Here is a 25,781-nt window from a genome sequence, read left to right as displayed (position 1 = left end):
CTCTGAGATTGTGTCTGCATTCTAGGTTTCACTGCATTCTATATCATAAAGTTGTTAAACTGCTTTTTAGCAAGTACTTGAGTTTTTGGTAGCTACATATAAGATTATCTAAGATATCAATTTATTCGTGAGAGCAGGTGGATGACAAGTACCAATACATGTGTGAGAAAAAAGAGATAACAAGGTCCATGGAGTTGGTTCATTGCAATCTCTCTTTTATAAGCCGGAGATTCCTTGATGTCCATCCTTTGCTGATGCAAAAAATCAGAAGTTGCATGAAGAACTAAATGTGATGGGGATAAGATGAAAGCCATGGAGAATCAAATAGCTACGTGTTAGTACTAGCTAGTATTCAAGCCTCGTTAGTAATTGATGGCTCCTTTTAGATATAGTACTTGAACACTATTGTATCGGGTAACTCTTACCTCATTTTGAAGATCGTAAAGAAATGTTTATTATGTGAAAAGTGTACACTTTTGTTGTTTTTATTTGCATTTCTATAGACATAAAAATGAACAATTCTAGAAAATGAAAAATTTGCACTGTATTTAAGCATGCATACCAACAGAATGTGTTTATATCTACTAACGGAAATTTAACATCTGAAAGAATCTGTTAGTTCTTTGTTGTTAAATTTAACAATTTTGACTATATTTAACATCGGATTTCCCGTTGGGCATTTGTTGCTAGAATTGCCAACCAAAATATTCTGTTGGTGGGATGGTGTTTCTTTTGTTATTTTGCAAAACAAAGGTCTGTTACTAGATTGTTACTACTCGGTTGCTAACTTAGCAACGGACACCTAATTCGGTTGGCGAGTTGCTTCCCAACAACGTATACTCTAACGGTCCAGTTCAGTGGGCATTCGGTTAGGAATCTCTTTTACCAACGGATTTTCTTGATTTGCCAACATAATATTTCGTTGGGAATAATGAAATTTCTAGTAGTGCAAATAACCAAATTTTGGATATCAAAATACCCGATAAATGGCCTTCACTGACATTTAGAGACGCATATGGTGTAGCGTTTTGATTTTTTTAACCAAAACGCTACATCGTGGAGCGTCTTAGGTTTTTAATTTTTTTTAAAACAAGCTAAACGCTAATGAAAGTAGCGTTTAAGGTTCTGTAAGAATATAAAACGCTAAAGGGAGTAGCGTTTAAGTCTGGATTTGGGGTTACCACTGCTTCGTTCTGGTGAGCCGTGGGCTGGGCCGCGTGGATCCACAAATTGAATTGAATCAAACGTCAAAAGCAATTGCCTTTATAACCTTTTTATTTTCATTTTATCTAATTAAACAAAAACGCAACACATGTTAGCGTTTCCATAAAGTTAATTTATTGTATTAATTTATCTTAGGTCCCAAACTCTCGATCTTAAACCCTAAACGTCAGCCAATTTAATATACAGTACGAATTAATTATTCTGCAACCCAAACCTAAACCCTAAATGTTAACGATTGTAAATTAATTTATTCCGCCGGTTTCTCGGCTTTAGGGCCTTCGGCCCTGCACCCTCGCATTAATTAGGGTTTAGGCTCAGGGAGTAGGGCCTACCGGCCCTACACCCTCAATCCTAAACCCTAACCGTCGGCCAATTTAATATACAGTACGAATTAATCAGCCCTACTCCTTCGAGCCTAAACCCTAACCGTCTGCAAATTTAATATACAGTACGAATTAATCATTCTGCAACCCAAACCTAAACCCTAAATGTTAACGGTTGTAAATTTATCTATTCCACCGGCGTCTCGGCTTCAGGGACTTCGGGTCTTCAGCCTTGCTTAATTAGGGTTTAGGCTCGAGGGAGATGAAACGCCTTGTGAGCACGAACAAGTCTTTGTTTAATAGACTATTCAGTACTCCAAAATTCCCTTCACGTTTTCTAGCACATTTCTAATGGTGTTGTAATATCCTAGCTATAAAAGAACAACTGGAGAGCTACTAAATTTAACAGAAGGAGGTAAGAAGCTGAGCATAGAAAGAAAGCTCGGGTGCATCTTTCTTCATTACCGAGTGTGGCTATTTATAGCCAATGTGAATTTGCAAGAAGCCAAGAACATTAAATGCATACACAAATTCTACTCCTATAAATCATAGCCCTACTATTTGATTCATTGACCACATGCATGGCAATCACTATATTATAACACTCCCCTTTGATTGTCATGATAGTGTGGATCATCAATTGCCTCGTTAAAACCTTGTCAAAGAAAAACCCAGTGGGATAAAAACTTTAACGAAGGAAAAAGAGTACAATCTCCCCTTGGAAGAAAACATCAATCACTGGAGTTTTGTTGCAGCATATTCTTGAGTCGACGCATTCCAATGTTATGTCGCAGCTTTGCAAATGTTGAATTTGGTAATGATTTTGTGAATAAATCTGCAAGGTTGTCACATGATTGAATTTGTTGTACATCAATTTCTCTATTCTTTTGAAGCTCATGAGTATAGAAGAATTTTGGTGAAATGTGCTTCGTCCTGTCTCCTTTGATGTATCCCTCTTTGAGTTGATCAATGCATGCAGTGTTATCCTCAAACATAACAGTAGGACTTCTCGTGATGTCCGGCAATCCACATGATTCTTGAATGTTCTTGATAATAGATCGCAACCAAACACATTCTCTACTGGCTTCGTGAATTGCAATTAGTTCTGAGTGATTTGTTGAGGTTGCCACTGTAGTTTGCTTCGTGGATTTCCAGGAAATGGCTGTACCGCAATATGTGAATACATATCCAGTTTGTGATTTTCCAAAATGAGGATCTGACAGATATCCAGCGTCTGCATATCCAATCAACTGAGATGTCGAGTTCTCTGGAAAGAATAACCCAAAATCAACGGTTCCACGAAGATAACGAAATATATGCTTGATCCCATTCCAATGTCTGGCCATCGGAGCAGAGCTAAATCTAGCCAATAAATTGACAACAAAGGCAATATCTGGCCTTGCATTATTCGCAAGATACATAAGTGCACCAATTGCTCCAAGATATGGGATTTCAGGACCAAGAACTTCTTCATCATCTTCTCGTGGTCGAAATGGATCTTTATCTGGTTCTAAAGATCTAACCACCATTGGAGTAGTTAACGGATGAGATTTATCCATGTAAAATCTGCTCAAAACCTTTTCTGTATATGTAGATTGGTGGAGGAAAATTCCTGATGACAAGTGCTCGACTTGTATACCAAGACAATATTTTGTCTTCCCAAGATCTTTCATTTCAAACTCTGTCTTTAGATATATGACAGCTTCATCAACCTCTGTAGCTGTTCCTACAAGGTTTAAATCATCCACATATACAGCAATAATCACAAAACCAAATTGTGATTTTTTGATAAAAACACATGGACAAATTTGATTACTAATATACCCATTCTTTTGTAAATAACGACTAAGTCTGTTATACCACATACGACCAGATTGTTTCAATCCATACAATGATCGTTGAAGTTTAATGGAGTATATATGACGAGGTTTCTTGAACTCATCCATTTTTAATCCTTGTGGGATTTTCATAAAAATATCACTATCAAGTGATCCATATAGGTATGCAGTAACAACGTCCATAAGACGTGTTTCTAATTTTTCTTTAGATGCCATACCTAATATAAAACGAAAAGTAATTCCATCCATTACTGGCGAGTATGTCTCATGATAATCAATGCCAGGCCTTTGAGAAAACCCTTGTGCTACAAGTCGGGCTTTATATCTCACAATTTCATTCTTTTCATTTCTTTTTCTTATGAATACCCATTTATTCCCAACAGGGTTCACACCGATTGGTGTTTGGACAACAGGTCCAAATACTTCTCTTTTGCGCAATGAATTTAATTCTGTTTGAATTGCGTCTTTCCATTTTAGCCAGTCTTTTCTTTGACGACATTCATCCACACTTTGTGGTTCAGGATCAGAATTTATGTCGACATCCAATGCCGCTGAATACACAAATACATCATCGATTATGGCTTTACTTCGATCCCATAATTTCATATCATGCACATAATTTATTGAAATTTCATGATTGTTTAATCCCGAATCTTCAGGGACGGGAATCTCTTCAGGAGATAATACCACTTCGGGGGGTATTTGCTTCTTCTGGAGCATGTGCCACTTCAGGGGCAATTTTCTTTGTCTTTCTTTTTCTTGGTGCAACATCTTTCGCACCGACCGGTCTACCACGCTTCAGGCGTGGCTTTGAATCTGTAACCAATTCTTTTGTACTTGATTTTTGAATTGGTATATCTACTCTAGCTGGAGTATTTACTGCAGGTATATGAGATTTAATTACATTTCTAGAATCGTTAAATGCGTCAGGCATTTGGTTTGCGATATTTTGCATATGGATGATTCTTTTAACTTCAAGTTCGCATTGACCGGTACGTGGATCTAGAAAATGTAACCCCGATGCATTCCATGTTATGTCAGGATTAATCTTATTCACATGTTTATCTCCCCCTAAGGGAGGAAACAAAGATTCGTCAAAATGACAATCTGCGTATCGTGCAGTAAATAAGTCTCCAGTTAGTGGTTCAAGATATCTAATTATAGATGTTGAATCAAAACCAACATAGATACCTATTCTTCTTTGAGCTCCCATCTTCGATCTCTGTGGTGGAGCAATCGGTACATATACAGCACTTCCGAAGATTTTGAAGTGAGAAATATTAGGGATTTGACCAAGTACCATCTGTAGTGGAGAATGTTGATTATAGGCAGTTGGTCTAATCCTAATAAGATTAGCAGCATGAAGTATTGCATGACCCCAAATAGATGTAGGTAATTTGGCTTTCAATAACAACGGTCTTGCAATAAGTTGAAGTCTTTTGATAAAGGACTCGGCTAACCCATTTTGTGTATGTACATGAGGAACTGGGTGCTCAACTGAAATTCCTACAGACATGCAATAGTCAACAAAGGTTGCAGATGTGAACTCGCCGGCATTATCTAAACGAATTGACTTAATACAATGGTCTGGGAATTGAGCTCGCAACTTGATTATCTGGGCAAGTAATTTTGCAAAAGCATCATTACGAGTTGAGAGAAGACAAACATGAGACCATCTAGTTGAGGCATCTATTAGTACCATGAAGTACCTAAATGGACCAGATGATGGGTGGATCGGTCCACATATGTCGCCCTGTATCCTTTCTAGAAAACTTGGACTTTCAAGCTTAACTTTAGTAGGAGATGGCCGAGTAATCAATTTTCCTAAAGAACATGCCGAACATTGAAGGTCATTTTTAGAAAGAACTTTAAGATCTCTAAGAGGATGTCCGGTAGAATTCTCTATAATACGACGCATCATAGAGACTCCAGGATGACCTAATCTTTCATGCCAAAGGGTAAATGATTTTGAATCTATGAGTTTGGAAGCAATGACATTGTGTGACTCAATGGTTCTGATTTTCATCATATATAATCCTGAGGAAAGTGACTGAAACTTTTCTAAGATTTTCTTGTTGCTAGAATTAGCAGAAGTAATAAGGAGATATTCTTTACCAGCCTCAGAAGTGGTTTCGATGTGAAAATTGTTAAATCTGATATCCTTAAAACTAAGAAGATTTCTAGTGGACTTACTGGAAAATAATGCATTTGGAATATGTATGTGTGTACCATTAGGTAAGACGAAACTAGCTTTTCCAAAACCTTCGATTATATTAGATACGCCAGAAATCGTTCCAACTTGAGCTTCAGTTTTGGTTATATGGGTAAAGTATTTTTTATTTTGTAGAATCGTATGAGTTGTACCACAATCAGCAATGCATATATCTTCAGAATCCATTCTGTATATAATTAAGAAACATGATTTATTTGATAAGAACATAACACATTACATAGATAAAATAAAGCACACAGTACACACTATTAACTATAGTAATTCGGACCATTAATGCTCATTCCTCTGGTTGCTAATAATTTTATGAAACTAATCCTCAGCCTCCCACATGTGAGTTTCGTTAGTCTCATTAGGACCATTAACGCTTATTCCCCCGGTTGATATTATAAGAGAATCATCTAAGTTGTTGGCGAAATTGGTTTCCACCATTTTCCCTTTTGATCTTTTAGATGACTGATATAAATTAACAAGATGTTGTGGGATATAACAATTACGTGACCAATGCCCTTCCATTCCACACTTGTGACATAAATTGTCAGTTTTCCCTCCTTGTGGTGCCTTTCTTTTGCTCTGTGTTTCAGGTTGCCACTTCTGGTGACCAGAGCTATAATAAGGACGAAAATGCCCACGACCACGGCCTCGTCCACGGTAGCGACCATGGCCTCGTCCACCTCTATGCCTTTTTCCACGTACATTCTGCTGGAATGTCGTGTTATTTACTTCTGGTAAAGGGGCAGATCCCGTTGGACGGGATTGATGATTCTTAATCACCAATTCATGATTCTGCTCGGCAACAAGGAGGGTTGAAAGGAGATCCCCAAACTTGGTAAACTTGCGCTCCCTGTACATCTCGGCTAAGTTGATATTATTGGGATGAAAAGTGGATAATATTTTGTCGATCTTTCTTTTCTCAGTAACAATCTCACCACACATAATGAGCCTAGAACTTATTTTGAATAGTGCTGAGCTATATGCCCGAACACTCTTAAAATCTTGAAGCCTTAGATTAGCCCAATCATTTTCAGCTGCAGGTAGATAAACTAGTTTCTGATGATCGAACCTATCATTTAGATTTTCCCATAAAATAAAGGGATCCTCGACTTCTAGGTACTCAGATTTTAGATCTTCATGCATGTGGTGTCGAAGGAAAATAATAGAGGTAAAATTTTCTTCAATTGTGGATGTGTTTTCTGCCTTTATTGTGTTGCCTAATTTCTTTGAACCCAAATGCAACTTTACATCTTGTACCCACGATAGATAATTCTCCCCAGAAATGTCAAACGCAACGAACGACAAGTTTGTAAGATTTGTCATTTTAATCTGAATTTAACACAAAAATTATTAACTTAAATTTTCAATATAAATATTACATAAAATCCTACTGAATCTGGTGCGTTAACAAGTAAGCAATAATAAATGTGTACATAATTATTATCATCGATATTATAAATAGATCTATATATAAAATGACAAATGGATTTTCACCCGCCATACGGACGTCTGCGTATACAGGTTATCTCCAACCAATAATATATTTAAGTGGAAAATCCTGCATAAGTTAGTTAGGCACAAAAGAATTATTATCCGATAGGCAGGCAATTTATAAATCAAGGTTCCCACTATATTTCGGTATTACCCAAAATTATATGGTACCGTAAATAGGCGGTGCTCCGGCCATATGTAGTTAAAATATTAGTAGAGGGTGTAACCACGTCTATTCCGGTTATATATATTTAATTTTTTTTTTGTAGAGGGTATAACCACGTCTACTCATATATATGTACATTTAAATAAAATTATACCTTCTCAGTTCCGGCAGGGCTTCGTGCTGATAACGTGTTGTAATATCCTAGCTATAAAAGAACAACTGGAGAGCTACTAAATTTAACAGAAGGAGGTAAGAAGCTGAGCATAGAAAGAAAGCTCGGGTGCATCTTTCTTCATTACCGAGTGTGGCTATTTATAGCCAATGTGAATTTGCAAGAAGCCAAGAACATTAAATGCATACACAAATTCTACTCCTATAAATCATAGCCCTACTATTTGATTCATTGACCACATGCATGGCAATCACTATATTATAACAAATGGAGTATTATTTGTTTTTATTTTGTCTTTTTTATAAACATAAGGATACTAATGAGTATTCTAGGTGAGAATGAATCCAAGATCTAGGACACCATAGACGCATAGCTCTACTGAACTACTCTCAACCCATATATGTTTCTTATTGAAAACTAATGAAATCAATTTCCTTGATAAAAAGTTTTCCTGACATTTTTTTTTCCGATTCACACATTTAGAAAAGCAAAATTAAACAAGCACAGGAATTCAAAGATGTATCTAAAATTCGGATACTGTTAAGATGTAAATGAGAATCGACCTTCAATCGCTGTCAATTAAGCTTCAATTCATAGTAAATCAAGCATAGCAATAGTAATCAAGCTTCAACAATGATAATATTTCATGTGTGATTTACAAAGAACCTTTGTTTCAAGCACTCTCATGAATAAAACTCACAGCTCCTCAAACCCTCTCTTTCTTTACTAGCCAGCGTCGGAGGTTTCATCGATTTTCTCCGATGAAAAACTCCAAATCAGTTAATTTCTCTTGATTTATTCTTATTTTCTCAATAATACCCCCAACAGATCTAACTTGGATATTAGATCTACTCGATTTTCAAAATTTTGATTTGGGATGAATCAATTGGGATGAGTCAATGACGAGTTAGCGACTGCGATTCAGTTTTAGCCATTTCCGGTATCTACATATATTTATATTCGGTAAGGTAAGGATCGTGTGAATTGACCCCACGATAATGGCATGAGTTCAAAATCTTTATTCTTACAGTTTTAAATGTATTTATCTTATTTCCTTTGTTATTGGTTATATTTTCTTAATTGAATTTTGTGTCTCGTTTATTACTAGATTTAAAAGACTTTGTATCGTAAATTGTGTTTTGGACATGTTGTATCTTTAGTTTGATTCTTTGTGTTCCTTTTGAGGGAGTGCCATGGTTGATGGCTTCTTGATCGTATATTGCGATTTTGGTTGTCGTTATTTTAACGATTGTGTCATTTTAGATGACTTTGTTTTGGTGCCTAGCATAATCTTTCATGCTTGTTTTTTTATTTCTTCCTCCTTTTTTCGTCTCCACCTTATTTTCTTCATTTCCGCGGATTTTTGTTCTTCATCTGGGTTTTCTTCTGATCTTCTCAGTCATTAAAGTTTTATTGGCTAAATTTCCGGGGCCATCTCTGCATGATCTTCGGTTAGTCGATAGACTTTTTTGAATGAAAGTTCTCCTTTCTTCTTAGTTCCGCGGATTTTGTTTTCTTTCGAGTGTTTTTTTTCAGGCATCATAAATTTTTATCTAATTTCTTGTGGGGCTTTTTGACATGCCATTTGGTTAGATGAAAGTTTTTATGTATGAAAAAAGCTCTTCCAATTCTTTCGGTATTGTATTTCTGTACAATTCACTGACGTGAAAGTCTTATGACAAAAAAAATCCTTGATAAAAAAGGGTAATTCAAATGTCAAAGCAAAATATTTTATTTTTAAAAGTTTTATTTTAAAAATCACATTACTAGTCCCCATTTAAAATATTTTGATTAAAAGATATATTTATTTTTAATACCAAAATCTCTAAAATAAAATTGAATATTAAATCAAAATTATTTGTAAAAAGTAAAATATAAGAATTGTTAACATAGCAATCTTGACTTTGTGCAGGTATATTAAAGTGCATTTGTTTCAAAAATTCCATAAGAAGTTGCATTTTCACTCGCAAATGTTGGTCCCAGCCAATTCTTTACGTCTGGTTTGGATATGAAGGCTAAGAAATATGCATAAAATAGTGAAAAAGAGAAAAAAAAATGGTGAAGTGATGGGACCATTGATTTTAAGGTATAAAAAGGAGATATGAGAGTAAAAGTAGCGTGAAAAAGAAGGAAAATATTTCTTGATAGCATCTGTCTCCTTGAGGATACGACTCGCATTTGCCAGTCTGCACTACAACAGACACCGTGCGCTTGCGGTTAGTTATTATAATTTAACACATCAAGTTTTTGGCGCCGCTGCCGGGGAGACGGCTAGCTTCTATTGATTTTGTTTGGTTATTTAGATTGTTTCCTTCGCCTCTTTGGGACTTTAGTTCCAAGTGAGGTAGATTTTACTGTGTTTTCTTGGCTCGTGTTTTTGTTTCAGGTTTACAATGGAGGAAGCTGATAATTTTGCACTTCTATCTTCCATGGTTGAGGCATATACTCGTGACTATGCCTCATCGAATGTTACAAAGCCTACTTCAAGTCCAATGAGTATCAATGAGATGTCACAAGTTGCTCCTAAGACTTACAACTTCTATCAAGTTTGTGGTGTTCAGGGTCACCGTGCTTATGAATGCTAGTACAATGTCTTCAATTCTCAGAATGCTCAATTGGGACCAATGAATGATTATCAAGAAGGATATGAGTACAATCAGTATTCTAACTCTTATGATCAAGAATGGACGAGTCAACCAGATTTCTCGTACATGGACAATGGTTTTCATAATATCTCATATCATGATCAACACCAATTTCAGCAACAACACTATGAAGAACCGCCACTACAACAATATGAGCCATATGAGCAACAATACTATCAACCTCAATACGAGCGATCACGATTTCAACAATATCCATATACTCAACTACAACAAGAGCTACAGGTTCCTTTAACCAATGTAGATGTGCCAACAAATCAGACAAAGGGGGTATGTGATATGTTGATATATATGAACAAGAGTTTTGAGGATGGTATTGTGAACTTTCAGAAAAGCTTGGAAGAGAGTGCCATGATGATTAAAGAACTAAAAGCTGAACAATTGATGATGGAGGCCCAAATTGCACAATTGGCTGGTTCTTTTACTACATGGCAACCCGATTCTTCTCCACCTTCGTCTCTCCAGGTTGAAGATGACATAAATACTATCATTCTTGCAAGTGATGAAGAGTGTGATAGTTTTTCAATTTGTGTTGATGATGTGCCTATTGATAAAAAGGAAGATCATGTTGCTGATGATAAAATCAATGATGTTGTTGTTAGAGACCATGTATGTGATGATGAGGTAAACGAAGAAAGCAATACTAAGCTGGTTCTTGTGTCTCTTCCATCATATACGTCTAAACTTTTATTGCCTACTCGGATGGATGACATAAGTAAAGTGGATCAGTGTTTTGGTTTTGAAAACCTTTCTTTCACTCTTACCTCTAGTCCTATACTTGAGAATACAGGTTTCAAGGTCAACGTGATGTCAAGAATTGTCCATGATTATTTTTCTCAAAAGTTTCTTGGTGATCCAATCCGAAAAGCTCTTACTCTTCAATTCTCGGAAGAAGGAGACTGCAATATTGACTCTCTATACATTGACGTGAAATGTCAAGAAGTTCAACTGACTCCTGCGAAAGTGAGGAGTTCTGAAAAACCACCACCCGAGCCTCCACCTCGTGTGAATATCAAGGAAGTTCAATCTCTTCATGGATGTGAATTCTATCGTTGTTTTATCATAAAGTTCTCCAAATCTACGAAATATTTTGATCAACTGTTACTTTTTGATGTGACAATTAAGTTTACTAATGCTTGTTTGGAGACTTTCTGCAGGATAAAAACAATCTTTAATGCTCATGACTTTATTCATGGTGGTGAGATTATATTCGAGAAAGTGGATACTCCCACTTTTACACTTGCATCAGATAATTTTTGAGGTTTGAAGTCAAGCTAATGACTCTAAAAGAGCGCTTATTGGGAGGCAACCCAAAATTATTATATTAGTTAGATTTTATTTTTGCTATTTTTTTTACTCCCATAAGATGCCTTGATGAATTTGTGTGAAGTGTTTCAGAGATAAAAAACAAAATATTGAGCCGGCAAAAACTGACCAAGCGGCCTAAGGTTGATACGGATATTTCTATTTGCGTGAGAAGACGCGGGAAAAAGAAAAGAATAAAAAAAAAGAGAAAAAAAAAAGAAGCAAACTGGTATTTTAATACTGTTCGCCAGGAAAGAAAGAGCTGTGGTTCTCTCATATCTAACTGCGGTGCAGAATCTACTGATCTCTTGGTGCGCGCATGACTGCCTACACCGACAATCAATTTTTAGCATACTGGCGTCCCGACCTTCTGGATTAATCAAGCTCAGCCCACAGTCCAGTTCATTCGAGTCCAGGTGTAGCCCATTCTCAACTCGAGCCCATCCTTCAAGCAGCTCAGCCCACCTGACCCATCAGCACATACACACTAGGCCCAGTCCAACTGATTTTGGTCCGCTGCTTGCCGCCCATTCGACTTGCTATGATCCAGTCTAATGGTAAATTCGCAGCAGGCTATTTACTTATGTCAAAAAGAGATGAGGTAGCTGGGATTTGAACCTTGCATCTGTGGTATTAAGTGCAATTGTACTAGAAATAATTTTTGTTGGTGACTTTTCACAGCCCTTGGTTACTGGAGAATTACTTGACTTAAAAAAAATAGAAAAAATGAGCTAGCAAAGTCTTGTGGTTGTCGTAACTCACTTACCCTGAGAAGCGTCCCGACCTTAGACCGAGCATGAAAAAGAAAAGATAAAAAATAAAAATAAGAGAGGCATAGAAATTCTTTGCGACCCTGAGCTGTAGTTGACTCTAATGTAACGAAATGTTTAAGCATTATTCTGATTAACGACTCATGGTTAAGACTCTGTTGAAGTTTGTTGGTCTCTGTTTTGTTTCACTAGAGAGCATATTGAGCACACACGATGCACTCCGCACTTGCAGTGGAAGAGTTGCACGACTAAAATGTGAGATAGATGAATGCCTTGATTGTTGCATATTCTGAGGATTATATATTGACGAGGTTGATGCTTTCATGATTTGTTTTTAGGCATATCCATTTAGTTTGCATTCATAGTAGTTGCATATTTGACGCTTGGTAGAAAATAATGAATTTTGTGGGTAGATTCACTATAAACCCTCACGAGACAAAACTCTACCTATTAGGGCTGCCTAGGGGTGTAACGGCTTGTTGCATGCGCTCAATGCAATCGTGTCATCTACGAAAGTGGTGTTAGTTAGGAATTAGTTTTTATTTCGCTTATTTGCCCGAGGACGTGCAAAAGCTTAGTGTGGGGATGTTTGATAGAATATATTTTTATATATATTCTATATGATTTTATTCTTATATTTAATTGTATTTTGCATTGATTTGGATTTTATTTAATAGATTTTTATTGTTTTATTGTAGGAAATAAAGAATTTCAAGTTGAGAAGGATTTGAAGATAAATTAGCTATTTTGGAGCTAATTTCTACTAAAATTCGGATTTATTGGGTTCAACCCGATTTCTACCATGTTTGGGCCATATCTTGAGTTCCGGATGTCAGATTTGGACGTTCTTATAGCCCACGCGAAGCCCTTGCAATTTTCTTTAATTCAGAAGTGGTCCAAGAAGCAAAGTCCAACTGAAAAGGCCCGAAAACAGAGCAGCAAAGTCAGTTACGAATTTTGAGAGAAAATCCTATCTTGTTTTGGATTTCTATTTGTATATTAGTTTTAAATATTAAAAAGACTTTTATTATTTGAAATATAGGAATAGTTTTTATCATTGTACAATATTAGATTAGAATTAGGATTAGGTAGAGAGGCTTATAATTATATGTCTTTATTATTCTACTTGTTTTAGTTATTTTATTATTGTCGAGTAGTGTGTTCTAGGGCTTAAGGGGAAGCCATGTTTGCACTATGATCTTGGCATGATTTAACAATGATTTGATTGATTGGTTAATTCTAGTTGAATATGTTTTAATATTGATTTGTGTAATCGGCCGATATCATAAATTGATTCTATGCGAATAGGAGTATAATCGAGAGATATACCACTAGAGGCACACATACGATTAGCATAATTGAATTTGAATGCGAGAGCATCATTGGATTTCTGAGAGCGTTAATACTCGAGAGAGATTAACATTGCTTCAATTACTCAAAGTGATTATATGTGTAATCATGTTTCGAGAGTGTTGATACTTGAGAGAGATTAACAAACTCTAGTTGCATGACCGCTTTAATTGCTTTAGCTTAGAGCCAGTCATTGTGTAAGCATGGTGGACCTGATTGCCCTGGATTTTTAATATATTATTTTCTTGTCTTTTTAGCTAGTGTTATTTAGTCGTATTAGTTAGTTAAAAAATATTTCTCATAATCGTTTGATCTGGAAACAATTGACTGTGACTGAATAAAATTGATAGCATCTGTCTCCTTGAGGATACGACTCGCATTTGCCAGTCTGCACTACAACAGACACCGTGCGCTTGCGGTTAGTTATTATAATTTAACACATCAGGGTTTAACTTACTTAAATAAAATAGTTATTTAAACACCTAATAAAAATATATTTACATAAACATCTTGTCAATTATAGGAAAAAATAAGTTATAGATTCCTGAAATATTGACGTTTTATGTCCCTAAACTAAAGATTCCGTATTTTTGATCACTTTAACTTTTCTGTTTTCTGATCAAAGTCTTTTCGTCAAAAGATTCTAACGGTGTTAAATAGGGTTCTTGAGTTTCATACAGATCAAAGCAATTTTGAAGGTGTTAGTGATATCCAAATTTAGAGTTCTAAGTAGTCAAATTTAAGTTTGTGTCGCAAGCGACACTCATATGATACCAATTTTCACAAACTAGGTCCAATTCAAAAAATTATAAATTTAGGTCCCTGAATTCGATCAAAAACCTTGTAAGTCTAAATGTAAAGACAACCCTATCTGTTACATAGGGATGATAACTCAACAATAGAACAGGACAAGTAAATAACACTACGCCTGCACCGAAATCGGAAGATACGAAGACAAAGGTTGAAGAAGCCATCTACAGTCTTAAAGGAATAAGTTCACTGGAAGAAGTTCATTAATATGTTCATGCCTCAGTGAAGAATAAAGATTGAAGTATTCAAGATTGTGGAAGCAATGAAGATGTTGTCCAAGTACTCGAAAGATTTCAGTGCAACCCCTGAAGCAAGATATTTCTATATATCTTGGTTGGTTATTTATAATCAACAAACTGAAGCATAAACTAACCCGGAACCGACTGATCAATGTTTGCTGACAAAGAAGGTACAATGTTTGACTTCAGTGTTAGTCGCTTGTGAACCAGACCAGTGCACTAAGCGTCAGCACGTACGGAGTTTGCAAAGTATTTATCAATCGAAGAATTGATCAAGTCATAACAAGTCATTTGTTCCAAAGCCAAGCCAAATGCCTAGCCTCTGCAAGCTGTATCAAGTCTACCGCTCAAATGCTCAAGCTTCCACACAAAGCCATATCAGGAAGTGACCTATCTTTTATATGTGTGCACTTATATATTTGTATATGTACAAATATATTTATATATATGTATATATGTATATTTAATTAAATATAATATATATAGTATATATGTATATATGTTTTTTAAACATATGTATATGTATATTTATATGTATATATATTTGAATAAATATATATGTATATAATATATGTATTTATATTTTACATAAGCAATTATATAATTAAGTGTATATATATTATATTATGTGCATAAATATATGTATATTTAGAGAGAGTTATATATATCTTTATATATATATTTATATTTATATTTACACATAGTTATATGTATATTATATATATTTAAATATATGAGAATATATTTAAATATATGTGTATATATATGTTACTATATGTTTATATAAATATTATATATATGTATATATTTATATATACTTTTCTTTATATATATTTATGTTTATATTTATATTTATAAATAACTATATATATCTCTATATATATTTATATATATATTTACATTTGTATTTACATATAATTATATATTATATATATTTAAATATATGAGAATATATTTAAATATATGTACATATATTATTATATGTTCATATAAATAATATATATGTGTGTATATATTTATATATACTTTTATTTATTAATATAATCACAACATAATATATTATATTATATATATTATGCATGCATATGATGATGTCAGGTGTCTAGGGCACTCTAGGGTTTGCATGTGCATGAACCCTAAAGCACCTGGTATCTACTGTTGAAGCTAAGTGGAAATAAATCTAAGGCAGTAGTATACAGGGCTCCTTTGAGCGCAAGTTAAAAAGAGATAAGAGTGTGCACAGTGGGAACAACAGCGCCAACTCAAGCATTTGAGTAATATTGGCTAAGTGTTGAGTGAAGTTGCGCCTATACACACTCTGTGTATATACAGGCGCAAGTTCAAGTCAATGGTGGTCCAAGGAGAGAGATCAAGGGGAGTTCCTTCACTAGTGAGGCGCCAATTCAAATTGTGGTTTAAAGAAACTAAGGCAAGGCTCCCCATAATACATACAGTGTACATATACCGGTGTGGGCGCAACGTTTGACTCGAGGTCAAAGTTGGCGCCACCCACTCTCACTCTCGTCCAAGCGCAACTTTCCTCCCTGAAGAATTCTCTAAGTGCAAATTCAAGAGAGCATTGTATACTGAAGGTTGAAGCGCAACATTTGACCAAAAGTCAAATGTTGCGCCTCCTGTCCTTGCACTCTCCTTCACACCATCTACTTAGATTTATTCCAAGTAAAGGCAATGCAGTAAGTGGTGATTGAGGCGCAACTTTGTTATATATATATACAAATATATATGTATATAAAGTTGGCGCCACTTCCTGCATACATTTGGAGTTGGATTTATTTTGATAAATCGAACTCGTCCAGGACGAACTCAAGTCGTCCAGGACGAACTCGTTAACCATGGTTAGTTTATGAAAGCCTATAAATATGTGATTGTGGTTCTCACAATTCACAGATCATCCTTCGGGATGAAATGGCCAAGTGCTCTGCACGGCTACTCCCACTATATATACACTCTAGTCTAGCTTTGTAATAGAAATATCCGTAGCGGTTAGAGTTTGTAATATTGAGAGTAGTGGTCATTGTAGCCAACCTTCGGGTTTGGATTTGTAGCACCCTTCGAGGTATTTATCAATATACAGATATACCTTGGAAAATATTGTGTGTTGGTTTAATATTTTCATATCCTCAGAAACCGACCCAATAAATATCCGGAACACGAAACCCATTACAGACTGCAATTTATTTATCCGCAAGATTCGAAAGAATTTTAAATTGTAGTGAGTATCGTATTCAACCCCCCCTTCTACGATACTTTGGACCTAACAATTGGTATCAGAGCGAGGTTGATTGATATACAAATCAGGATCCTTATCGTACGGAAAATCAAGAACCTAGCTTTTGATATTTGATTAGGGGAAATGTTCTTCCGGTTTGTGTTGCTGAATTTGTCCGTAGGCCTAAGCAAGGATTATCTGTCGGATACTGAACTTTGGACCGGGACTTATAAATTTATACTTTAAATTTTAATAAGTTTATTTTATAAATTTAACTTAATTTATTTTAAACTTATTAATTGAGTTTATTATGAATTAATTAAATTTATCTTATAAACTTAATTAAATTTACTTTATAAACTTTGCTAAATTCATTTAATAAATTTGCTTAAATTTATTTTAGACTTGTAAAGTTTACTCTTAGACTTTATCAAGTTTATCATAAATTTTTATAAATTTATTATTTAAATTTGTATAGTTTATGATTTAAATTTAAGATAAAATATAAAATATAAATTTAAGAGGATTTAACTGATTATGAATATAAGTTCAAGTTCAAGGGTCCAATTTCATTTGTTCTGGAAGCTATGATTTAATTGGAGACGAGACACTTGAATATTTTCAAAAATTAAATTTATCTAATAAATTTTAATATATTTACTAAATGAATTTGAAATAAATTTATTCTAAACTTATTCAGTTTATTATGAATTTATTTGAATTTATTTTTTAAATATAATTAAATTTACTTTATAGATTTAACTAAGTTTATTTTATACTTTATTTTCTTTCATCTTTTAAAACTTAATTTTAAAATTTATTTTCTTTATAATTTAAACTTAGTTTAAATAATCAAGTGTCCCGTAACCTTTTTAATTATTCTACTCCAAGACAAATCAGATTGACATTTAGTTGAGACAGATCAGGCTGACAGATTACAAGACAAACACCGGGCTTTCAAATACCAGATTCTCAGAACCGGTAATGGAATTACATTGATGACCCAATCCAATTGATTACTCAAAGGATTATTAGAAGCAGTTTTCTATGTTCGACAAAGCTGATTGTGATTCGAAGAAGATTCTATTGAAGACTAATTTGGTACTACTAAAAGTGGATTTTGAAGAAGGTACTTCAGGCCTTGATCTGAGTAATTACTCCGACTTGATCATCAGATCACCAGATCAGGATGGGAATTTGCTATATATGCAGTGAAGCATCTTCCCAGGGCTCGTATGTCAACTTTGAATGGCACCACTGGTAGTAGGAAAAGAGAAGTTTTTACGGACGAATCTTCGAGGGATTTCAATCTAACTCAGTGATTCAGGGATATACAATTACACAGTGAATTGTATCAATGCTAAACCCATCCAGAATCAACTGAACCAAAGACAGAGAACTGTGGAGGTTTAAGGATATAATTATCGAGTTACTACCGCACCAAATCAGTTTCGTGCATTTATGTCAGAACCTTAGGATTGAACAGAAGAGTTTGTAACTACTGAATTTAAGGAAGCTCAAGTCGACGAAAGTTAACACTTTTGAAGAAAGTGAGGACAGAATTTCAAGGATTAGTATAACACTGTCTGAGAGGTTTAGTCATGTCAGATTCAGATGGAATCCATTGGTTTCAGAGACTCTTCGGGGTTCAATTCGACAGGTTGTTTGAAAACTGAGTTGGTCAGTACACACAATATTGTTTGGTATCTTTAGCAAATAAGGGTTGCTATATATATTGAAGCCTCGACAAACAAGGATGATAGGGCTTGTCTGAAATTCAAGTGGATGTTTTGAAAGAAACATCACAACAAGTTCTTATGCTATTTAAGGAAAGGTGTGAGCTGGATCAGTTGCTGATGAGAAGGATGATTATGGTTATCTGGCTATCCTAGCATTCTCTGAAGATGACTCAACTCGCACATCTCAGGTACGAATTCTTTCTAACTATGCAATACATATTTCTTTGTATTCAAAGCATGTTATAAATCTCTGAGTAGAATTGTTTAATACACAAGCACAAGCATGATAGCATCACCATAGATAATGTTGAACTAGTATGCTAGATGACTGTTCTGGTAACTAGGATTGATGATAATCTTGTGCATGTGTCTTTAGCAGATTCTTAACATGTGTATGAATATTTAGGATTTGATTATTTGCATTGGTGAGATTAGAAGCTTTCCTTTGGAACACGACTCTTAGTTTTAGGGGTTTATGATCCTAGCATGTATAACTTTGTTAAAACACTTACTTTCAGATTCCCTAGTACAATTAGATTTGCTTATCTAGTCTGAATTGTTTGTTAAGGAATTTATTTGTTCTATGATGGAATGTCTACCTTATGTCAGTAGAACTATTAGAACTTCATGTTAGATCTAAAACTGACTTAGGTAACAGAGATAGTATAATGCCATATAACAACAGAGTGGAATCAGATCCTTATGCTCTTAGAAGATTATTGAATATCTGTAATTCTACTTGCTACCTGTTGCACTTGTGTTAATTGATTTAAGTAGAGAGTATCGAATCTTCTGAATTGCATAACTGCCTGTCTTGCTCTTGTCTTGTCTTATCTTTGATTGGTTGCCATGTGTATTCAACATCATGTCTGCTTATTTTCATGTCATGAATGCACATCTTTGTACTTGCATTGATTTTAGAAAAGCATGTTTGAGAATCACATTAGGGCAATGTCTAGATAAGAATTAGCATGTTAAGGTTGCTTCTGTTGTTACCATTGTTAAAGATAAATCTCTAATCCATTCGGACCCAGTTATGCTTGGGGACCATAGAACTCTTTCCATTTGTGATTGCAGGTTACATATGTTCCATATGATTTTTGGTGCACTCTGTTTGCTGAGTAGCTGAAATCATATGATTCACCAAAAGTACCCTGTTAGCAAATGTGATCGTGTGAGCAGTTCCGTCAATAATCTTTGAAAGATGACAACAAAGATTTCCTTGCGGGACATGCCTGTTTTCCTGGAATGTCATCATGGAAGCATATCTTTCTTGGAAGAGTCAAAGCACACAAATTCTTAGTATCAGACTGTTCTCTGACAAAGGACATTATGTCAGTTCAAGGAATAGTGTTTTATCTTAAATCAGGAAGGATGTGAATTTTTCTCGTAGCTAATATGGAATTTCAACTGAAGATGAAGTGAGCTGTTTCGATAGAGAAGCTTCATCGGATGAGTATTAGCTATGGCACTTGAAGCTCTCAAACTTGTATGTCAAAACAAGGAGCTCTTTTTATTAGTAAGAAGAGATTTGGTGAGAGGACTACCTCATCTGGAATTCAATATGGATGAAGATTATGAGGTATGTCAATAGGGAAGTCGAAGGAGCATCGCACAGAAGTAAAGATATGATTAACATTACTGAGCCGCTTCAGATGATACGTATGGATTTCTACGGATCAGTTAATGTCATGTCTGCAAACAAAGCCAGATATCTTTTTGCGATGATCATTGACTACTCTAGATTCTTTCGTGTTGTTCGTAAGTGTTCGAAGGATAAGACGTCACAAATGAAGGTTGATCAAGATGAACCCTGATCATTGATAAATCCAGAAAGGCACCATTCTTGTCAGTCGCCAATCAGAAGCAAACACTAACTCTTGGTATGTGTTTGGAGGAAAATGCCTCTTTGCAAGTCTTGCATTTGAAGCTCATTGAATATTTTCCTCGGCTACTCAATGGAGTCTACAGTCTACAGGGTGATTGTGATTAATCAACAGAAGGTGATTGTAAGTCTGGACAGGACATTGAACGACACTTTGCTCCAAGCTGTTAAAGGTGATAGTATTGGTTTAATAATGATTCAGATCCAAGCAGAATCTCTTTGCAAGGATAAGGATTATTAAGGAGATCCCAGCAACAGCTTAGGGGGAGCATTTGGTGGATCCACTAGTCAAACTCAACACCACATTGAAGATGAACAGGACATATCAAGAACGTATCTGCTTAGACAAAGGGTTTGAATCTATATCATTCCCGGATTCTAGTTCTAAAATGTTCCTAATGGTGAAGTGAAGACTGGGAGAGCTATTGTGAAAGGATGTTATTTCTTTGAGTTTCAATCTGAAGTGAAACTTGAGGAAGATTCAGAAGCTCTTAAATGGATCCAGATTGAGTGATTGCACAACAAGATGATCTCAATCAGTTTGAAAGCAGATTGTGCGGATTCTGATACCTTGACCTAAAGACAATTCAGTACTTAGTACTTGTTGGGTATTCAGATTCCAACTGGATAATTTTGGCTCTGTTACGAGGGACAAGCCAATTTGGTTGCTAAGAGTTACCACAAAAGAGAAGGTTATGAAGATGATGGAAATAGAATCTTCAAGTTCAGGACTCTACATCTTAGGGGACTCAACAACCTTCATGATTGAACTAAAGCACCATTGACAAGACTCGGGTTCAGGATATTACAGTGATCTAGAGGATGAAGATTCATACAACATTTCAAGGACTTTGCAGTTGCGGATCCAATAAAATTTGTATTCTCTTTCTTCACCAGCTCTCTATGAGTTGCTATTCAACACCTGATGATCGTCACGGACATGGTATGACTTCTGACTAGCATATTATTTTAAAATATCTGTTTGCTAGAGTCATATTTGGTATTCAAATCATTACCTCTCATGATACAAGGCACACACAATACAACTATCTGTGCTGTGATACCATGATTATATTATATGTGGACTAACGTCACTTGTGCAAGATAATTGCTAAGTGAATGCAGATTAGTGGTATGATGAGTTTGTTGGAAAGTTACAATTCTTTATGGTCTACTAGTTAGCCTAAAGAATGATGGCAATAAAAGGAAGTCAAGGATCTTTTAAATATGCGCATTTTGGAAGATTCTAGACCTGCCAAGACTTATGCCAACAACCACTGGACTTGATCAGAACAAGAAAGGTACATCAACTGAAATGTCAAGTCTCAGAGGTATTCAACTTATCACTTTACTTAACTGCAAGTAGATCACATACTATATTTTCTATAAGGTATTACTTCTTTCATGAGCATGTCTATCGTATTTCTTGAATGAATTCATGAGTATTAAATTGTCTATACATAGGACTTGTGAATTTATTTAAAATCCAGTACCTCGTGCTTTTGGCTATGCTATATGATTGCCATGTTTATTGCTTTGCATGCTTAGATGGTGATTATATGTTTTAGCATGAGTATTTGTTATTTCAAATTATTTAAATTGTGTTGCGTGACAATTAAGTGACTTATTTGTTCATGATTTAAATGATTAGAGATGACATGAAGCATGACCTAATTATGTTATTTTTCTTGATCTATACCTCTTCAACAATTGGTATCTAGTAGAGAACTTTGACATAATCTAGTTGTGATATATCTGTATTTGTGAATATACTTAGGATTATTTTCTAGGTTGAATTCATCCTTATAGGTATTAAATCTGAAGCATGACTTATTTGTTTCTAGACTTATGACTTGTATCAGTAATTGGTATGTGGTTAGAATCTAGTTAGAATTAGTCATGATATACTAGTATTTTTGGAGTTACTTAGATTCTCTCTAGGCTGAATCCATTTATATTAGTGTATATACTCGAAGCATAACTATTTGTGTTGGATATTTAATGATTTATTATTTGGTATTTTATTTCATGTCTAACTGCATATAGTTGTGATACTTTTAGTGTTAGTGATTTTTTTTGCATGCTTATATGTAGATCACTAATATTAATTGTTAATATTTTTCTGCGAGGAGTTGTGTGAATTCACTTGTGTTTAATGATTACATGTATAGGACTTGTGAACTTTTCTTCAACTTTCCCTCGGGCTTGCGAATATCTTTGTATGATTGTCATGATTTTAGTTGTTATATGCCCATCTGATAATCATATGATATTGCGTAGATAATTATTATTTTATCTTAGTTAAATTGTGATCCATGACAATTATATGCTTATTTGTTTCATGATTGACTTTGATAGAATAATAGAAGCATGATTAATTCATCTTTGAAATATTTGATTGGTATCTTTTCTTGATGCTTTATTGATGTTTTATTTGTGAATTGATTGTGATGTATTGGCACTGGTGAAATATTGTTGCATATTTCTTAAAACCACTAGTGCAAATATATATTAGGTGTTTAATATTCTGAGTACAAGGGAGACAACAAAATCTTTATTTTGTCTCATATTTATGTTCTGGAGTGGTGAGTTTCTTCAAAGAAATTTTCTTATCAATTGATTTCAACAATTGGTATCCACTACTCTATTTCATAAATATTTCTTAGAATATTTTGCATCTATACATGTAGCGTCATAAGACGAGACATTGATTATCTTGTATTTGTGTACTTGGTGATCTTTGTCACTTGCAGCGTCTGTTTTGACGATGTGCTAGTATGAGGCATTTTCACTAATTAGTGTGGCGAGTGCTTTATACACTGTAGCGCATAAATTTTCTTGTTTCCTTTTTAAATTGTAGTGAGAAACAGGAGTCTGTGTCTTTTTCAAAGACAAGTTCATTTAAACCTTTTATGCATAGATTCAGACTCTCGTACTCAAACCAGTTTTTAACGGAAAACTTTGATTCTTTTTTTCTAAAAAGATTAAATGCAATTGCTTTCATTTAAAATCATAGATTTTCTAAAGTGCATTTATATCTCATTCTGTTCTTTGGAACTTTATCAGCCTCTTGGCTTTCCTAGATAGTCATAAGGTTGAAAACCAACAATCTTTATCCCAGACTATAAAACCAAATTCAGAACACATCCCAACTTTTCCCCTGGAGTAATAAGGAACTTTTTAGACTAGAGGTCAATGAGGGAGAAACTGTACTCGTTACAGCAAATAAGGATGTGAGGGATATAGTGTACCCACAGCTCTACCTCTCAAGAAGAAAAGGTGTTTTCAAATTTGAGGTAACTGTTGCTCATCTGTATTCTCCCAAAAGAATATAGAGCTGAAAAGGCAATAAAACAGTCTCTGGAATCATTCTCTCAACAGGATGAGTCCATTGAAATTCGCTCGTCAGCCAGAGCATCTTGTATTGAGTCAAGCACATTATCAGTCATCACTCTGATGAAGAGCCTAAACAAAAATCTTATGGACACAATACAAGAGAGTGCACAGTGAGGTTAAAGGTTTTGTTCCAGAAGCAACTTCTTCATTTACCATTTTACGGTAGATAAGATGGTTGATGCCTTTACAGGTGTAAGGAGGAAACGAGGATCTCAATTGCCAAATCTTCAGGATTCTCGTCTCCCTCCCCAGATAAGAACAGATCTGGATCCAATCGGAATGGATTTCCTATTTATAGGAGATCGGCAACTCTCTGACTATGAGTCAGTTTATTGATGAGTCAGTTGAGGATTGGGGATTTACGAAACCCCATTGCACCGCCAGTGACCTCTCTTGAAGGGGCTATGGTGATTTTCTCATGCAGGTACAGAAGACCATACTTTGAGTGCTGAGAGAAACACTATGAGCCAAACACTGAGAGCTAAACACTTGGTGCGATTCTGAGAAGAACCAGTGAGATATCAGAATGAGAAATATGTGAGCATGAGTGAGTGCAAACACATAGGATATTGAGAAGAGTGAAACACTTGTGAGGTACATATTATAATATTTAGTATCGAAAACTCACATGTTGAAAGAATTGACGGAAGCAACTACGGTTCATTCCATTTCATGGTGTGAACTTATGGTTGATGATTCTCTTGAATCAAGTGTCTTCACAGACATTGAGGAGGACTTAGGCCTTTGCCATAATTAAGCCTTTGTCTAACCTTCCAGAGCAAACAACTCTGGATCCTTAATTGGATAAGCCACTTAGTGGTTGGCAACTTGTGGACCATGATTCGGATTTATCTGATGAGTCTACAGGGACTGGGAATTACGAACTCCCATTGCACCACCAGTGACCCCCTTTAAGGGTGGCTAAGGTGATTTTCTTGCAGGTACTCAGCATTTTGGAAGCTCAGTATTTGTGTGGAGGGATACACTTACAGAACTCGTGAGTGACACCCTTACCCAAAAACCGAGAGAAAATTGAGTGTTGAGTGATACACCTGCAGAACATTTTAGTGAGACACCCACTAATTACCAAATTTATACCTAAAGACAAAGTGGATGTTGTTACTGGAATATTAGTTTTTACTCATTACTTTTCCGTTTGGAACCTATTCTTTCAGCATAGGGACCAACCCAATCAAAGTAAACCCTTCTTCTGAACTCTTTCTTCGACCCCAGCTTTAGCGTTGTTTAGTTCTCTATGGGGAGATTATCTTTTGGTACAGGAAGTATTGTACGCGTTCCTTGACCTATTTGATACCACATATCCTCGGAGGATTCCACAACTAAGGGGGAGAATATATTTAGGGGGAGAATATATGAAAGGGGGAAGAAAAAGTAAGTTAGCTTTCTTCTATTGTCTACAACTAAGGGGGATTAAACTACTCTTTAGCTGTGTACTACTGAGGGGGAGATTCTTCTTCAACTACGGAGGAGGATTGATCTTTCATCTAAGGGGAGATAGCTACTTATCACCAAGGGGAACCTGATCAAGGTAACGGGAGGAGAAGTATAAGGTGATACATTTATTCTTCAGTAAGTGGTAGACATGAACTCATTCATTACCACTGAAGAATTCAATGAAGCTGCTGATTGTTCTTTGCATAATGGAATGTTTTGAATTCTCTTCAAGACAGACTATGAGGATTATCTGGCAGGTAAGCAAGAACCAGAGAAATAAAGGTGATATGCACATTTGTTATTTCTATTCATGAAATCTGGAAATGTATTATATGATCCAGAAACTTTGTAGCATTATTTACTAGTCCAGGACTTTACTTTTTCTAGTGTTAGTTGAGTTATCCTCCAGAGGATTTGCTTGTTATGATTAACAAACAAATAGGGGGAGATTGTAAGTCTAAATGTAAAGACAACCCTATCTGTTACATAGGGATGATAACT

General features: G+C 35.2%; 1 protein-coding gene across 1 annotated transcript; it reads right to left on the bottom strand.

Annotated features, from left to right (window-relative positions):
• Nucleotides 1–5,927: 5,927 nt before the first annotated feature.
• LOC108216585 (uncharacterized) lies at nucleotides 5,928–6,932 on the bottom strand. The gene has a single exon (XM_017389389.2). It carries the CDS (start codon nucleotides 6,930–6,932, stop codon nucleotides 5,928–5,930), a length of 1,005 nt encoding a protein of 334 aa, XP_017244878.2.
• Nucleotides 6,933–25,781: the final 18,849 nt, after the last annotated feature.

The sequence above is a fragment of the Daucus carota genome, chromosome 1 (assembly GCF_001625215.2).
Source record: "Daucus carota subsp. sativus chromosome 1, DH1 v3.0, whole genome shotgun sequence".
Classification (NCBI taxonomy): domain Eukaryota; kingdom Viridiplantae; phylum Streptophyta; class Magnoliopsida; order Apiales; family Apiaceae; genus Daucus; species Daucus carota.
This window is presented reverse-complemented; position numbering and strand designations above follow the sequence as displayed.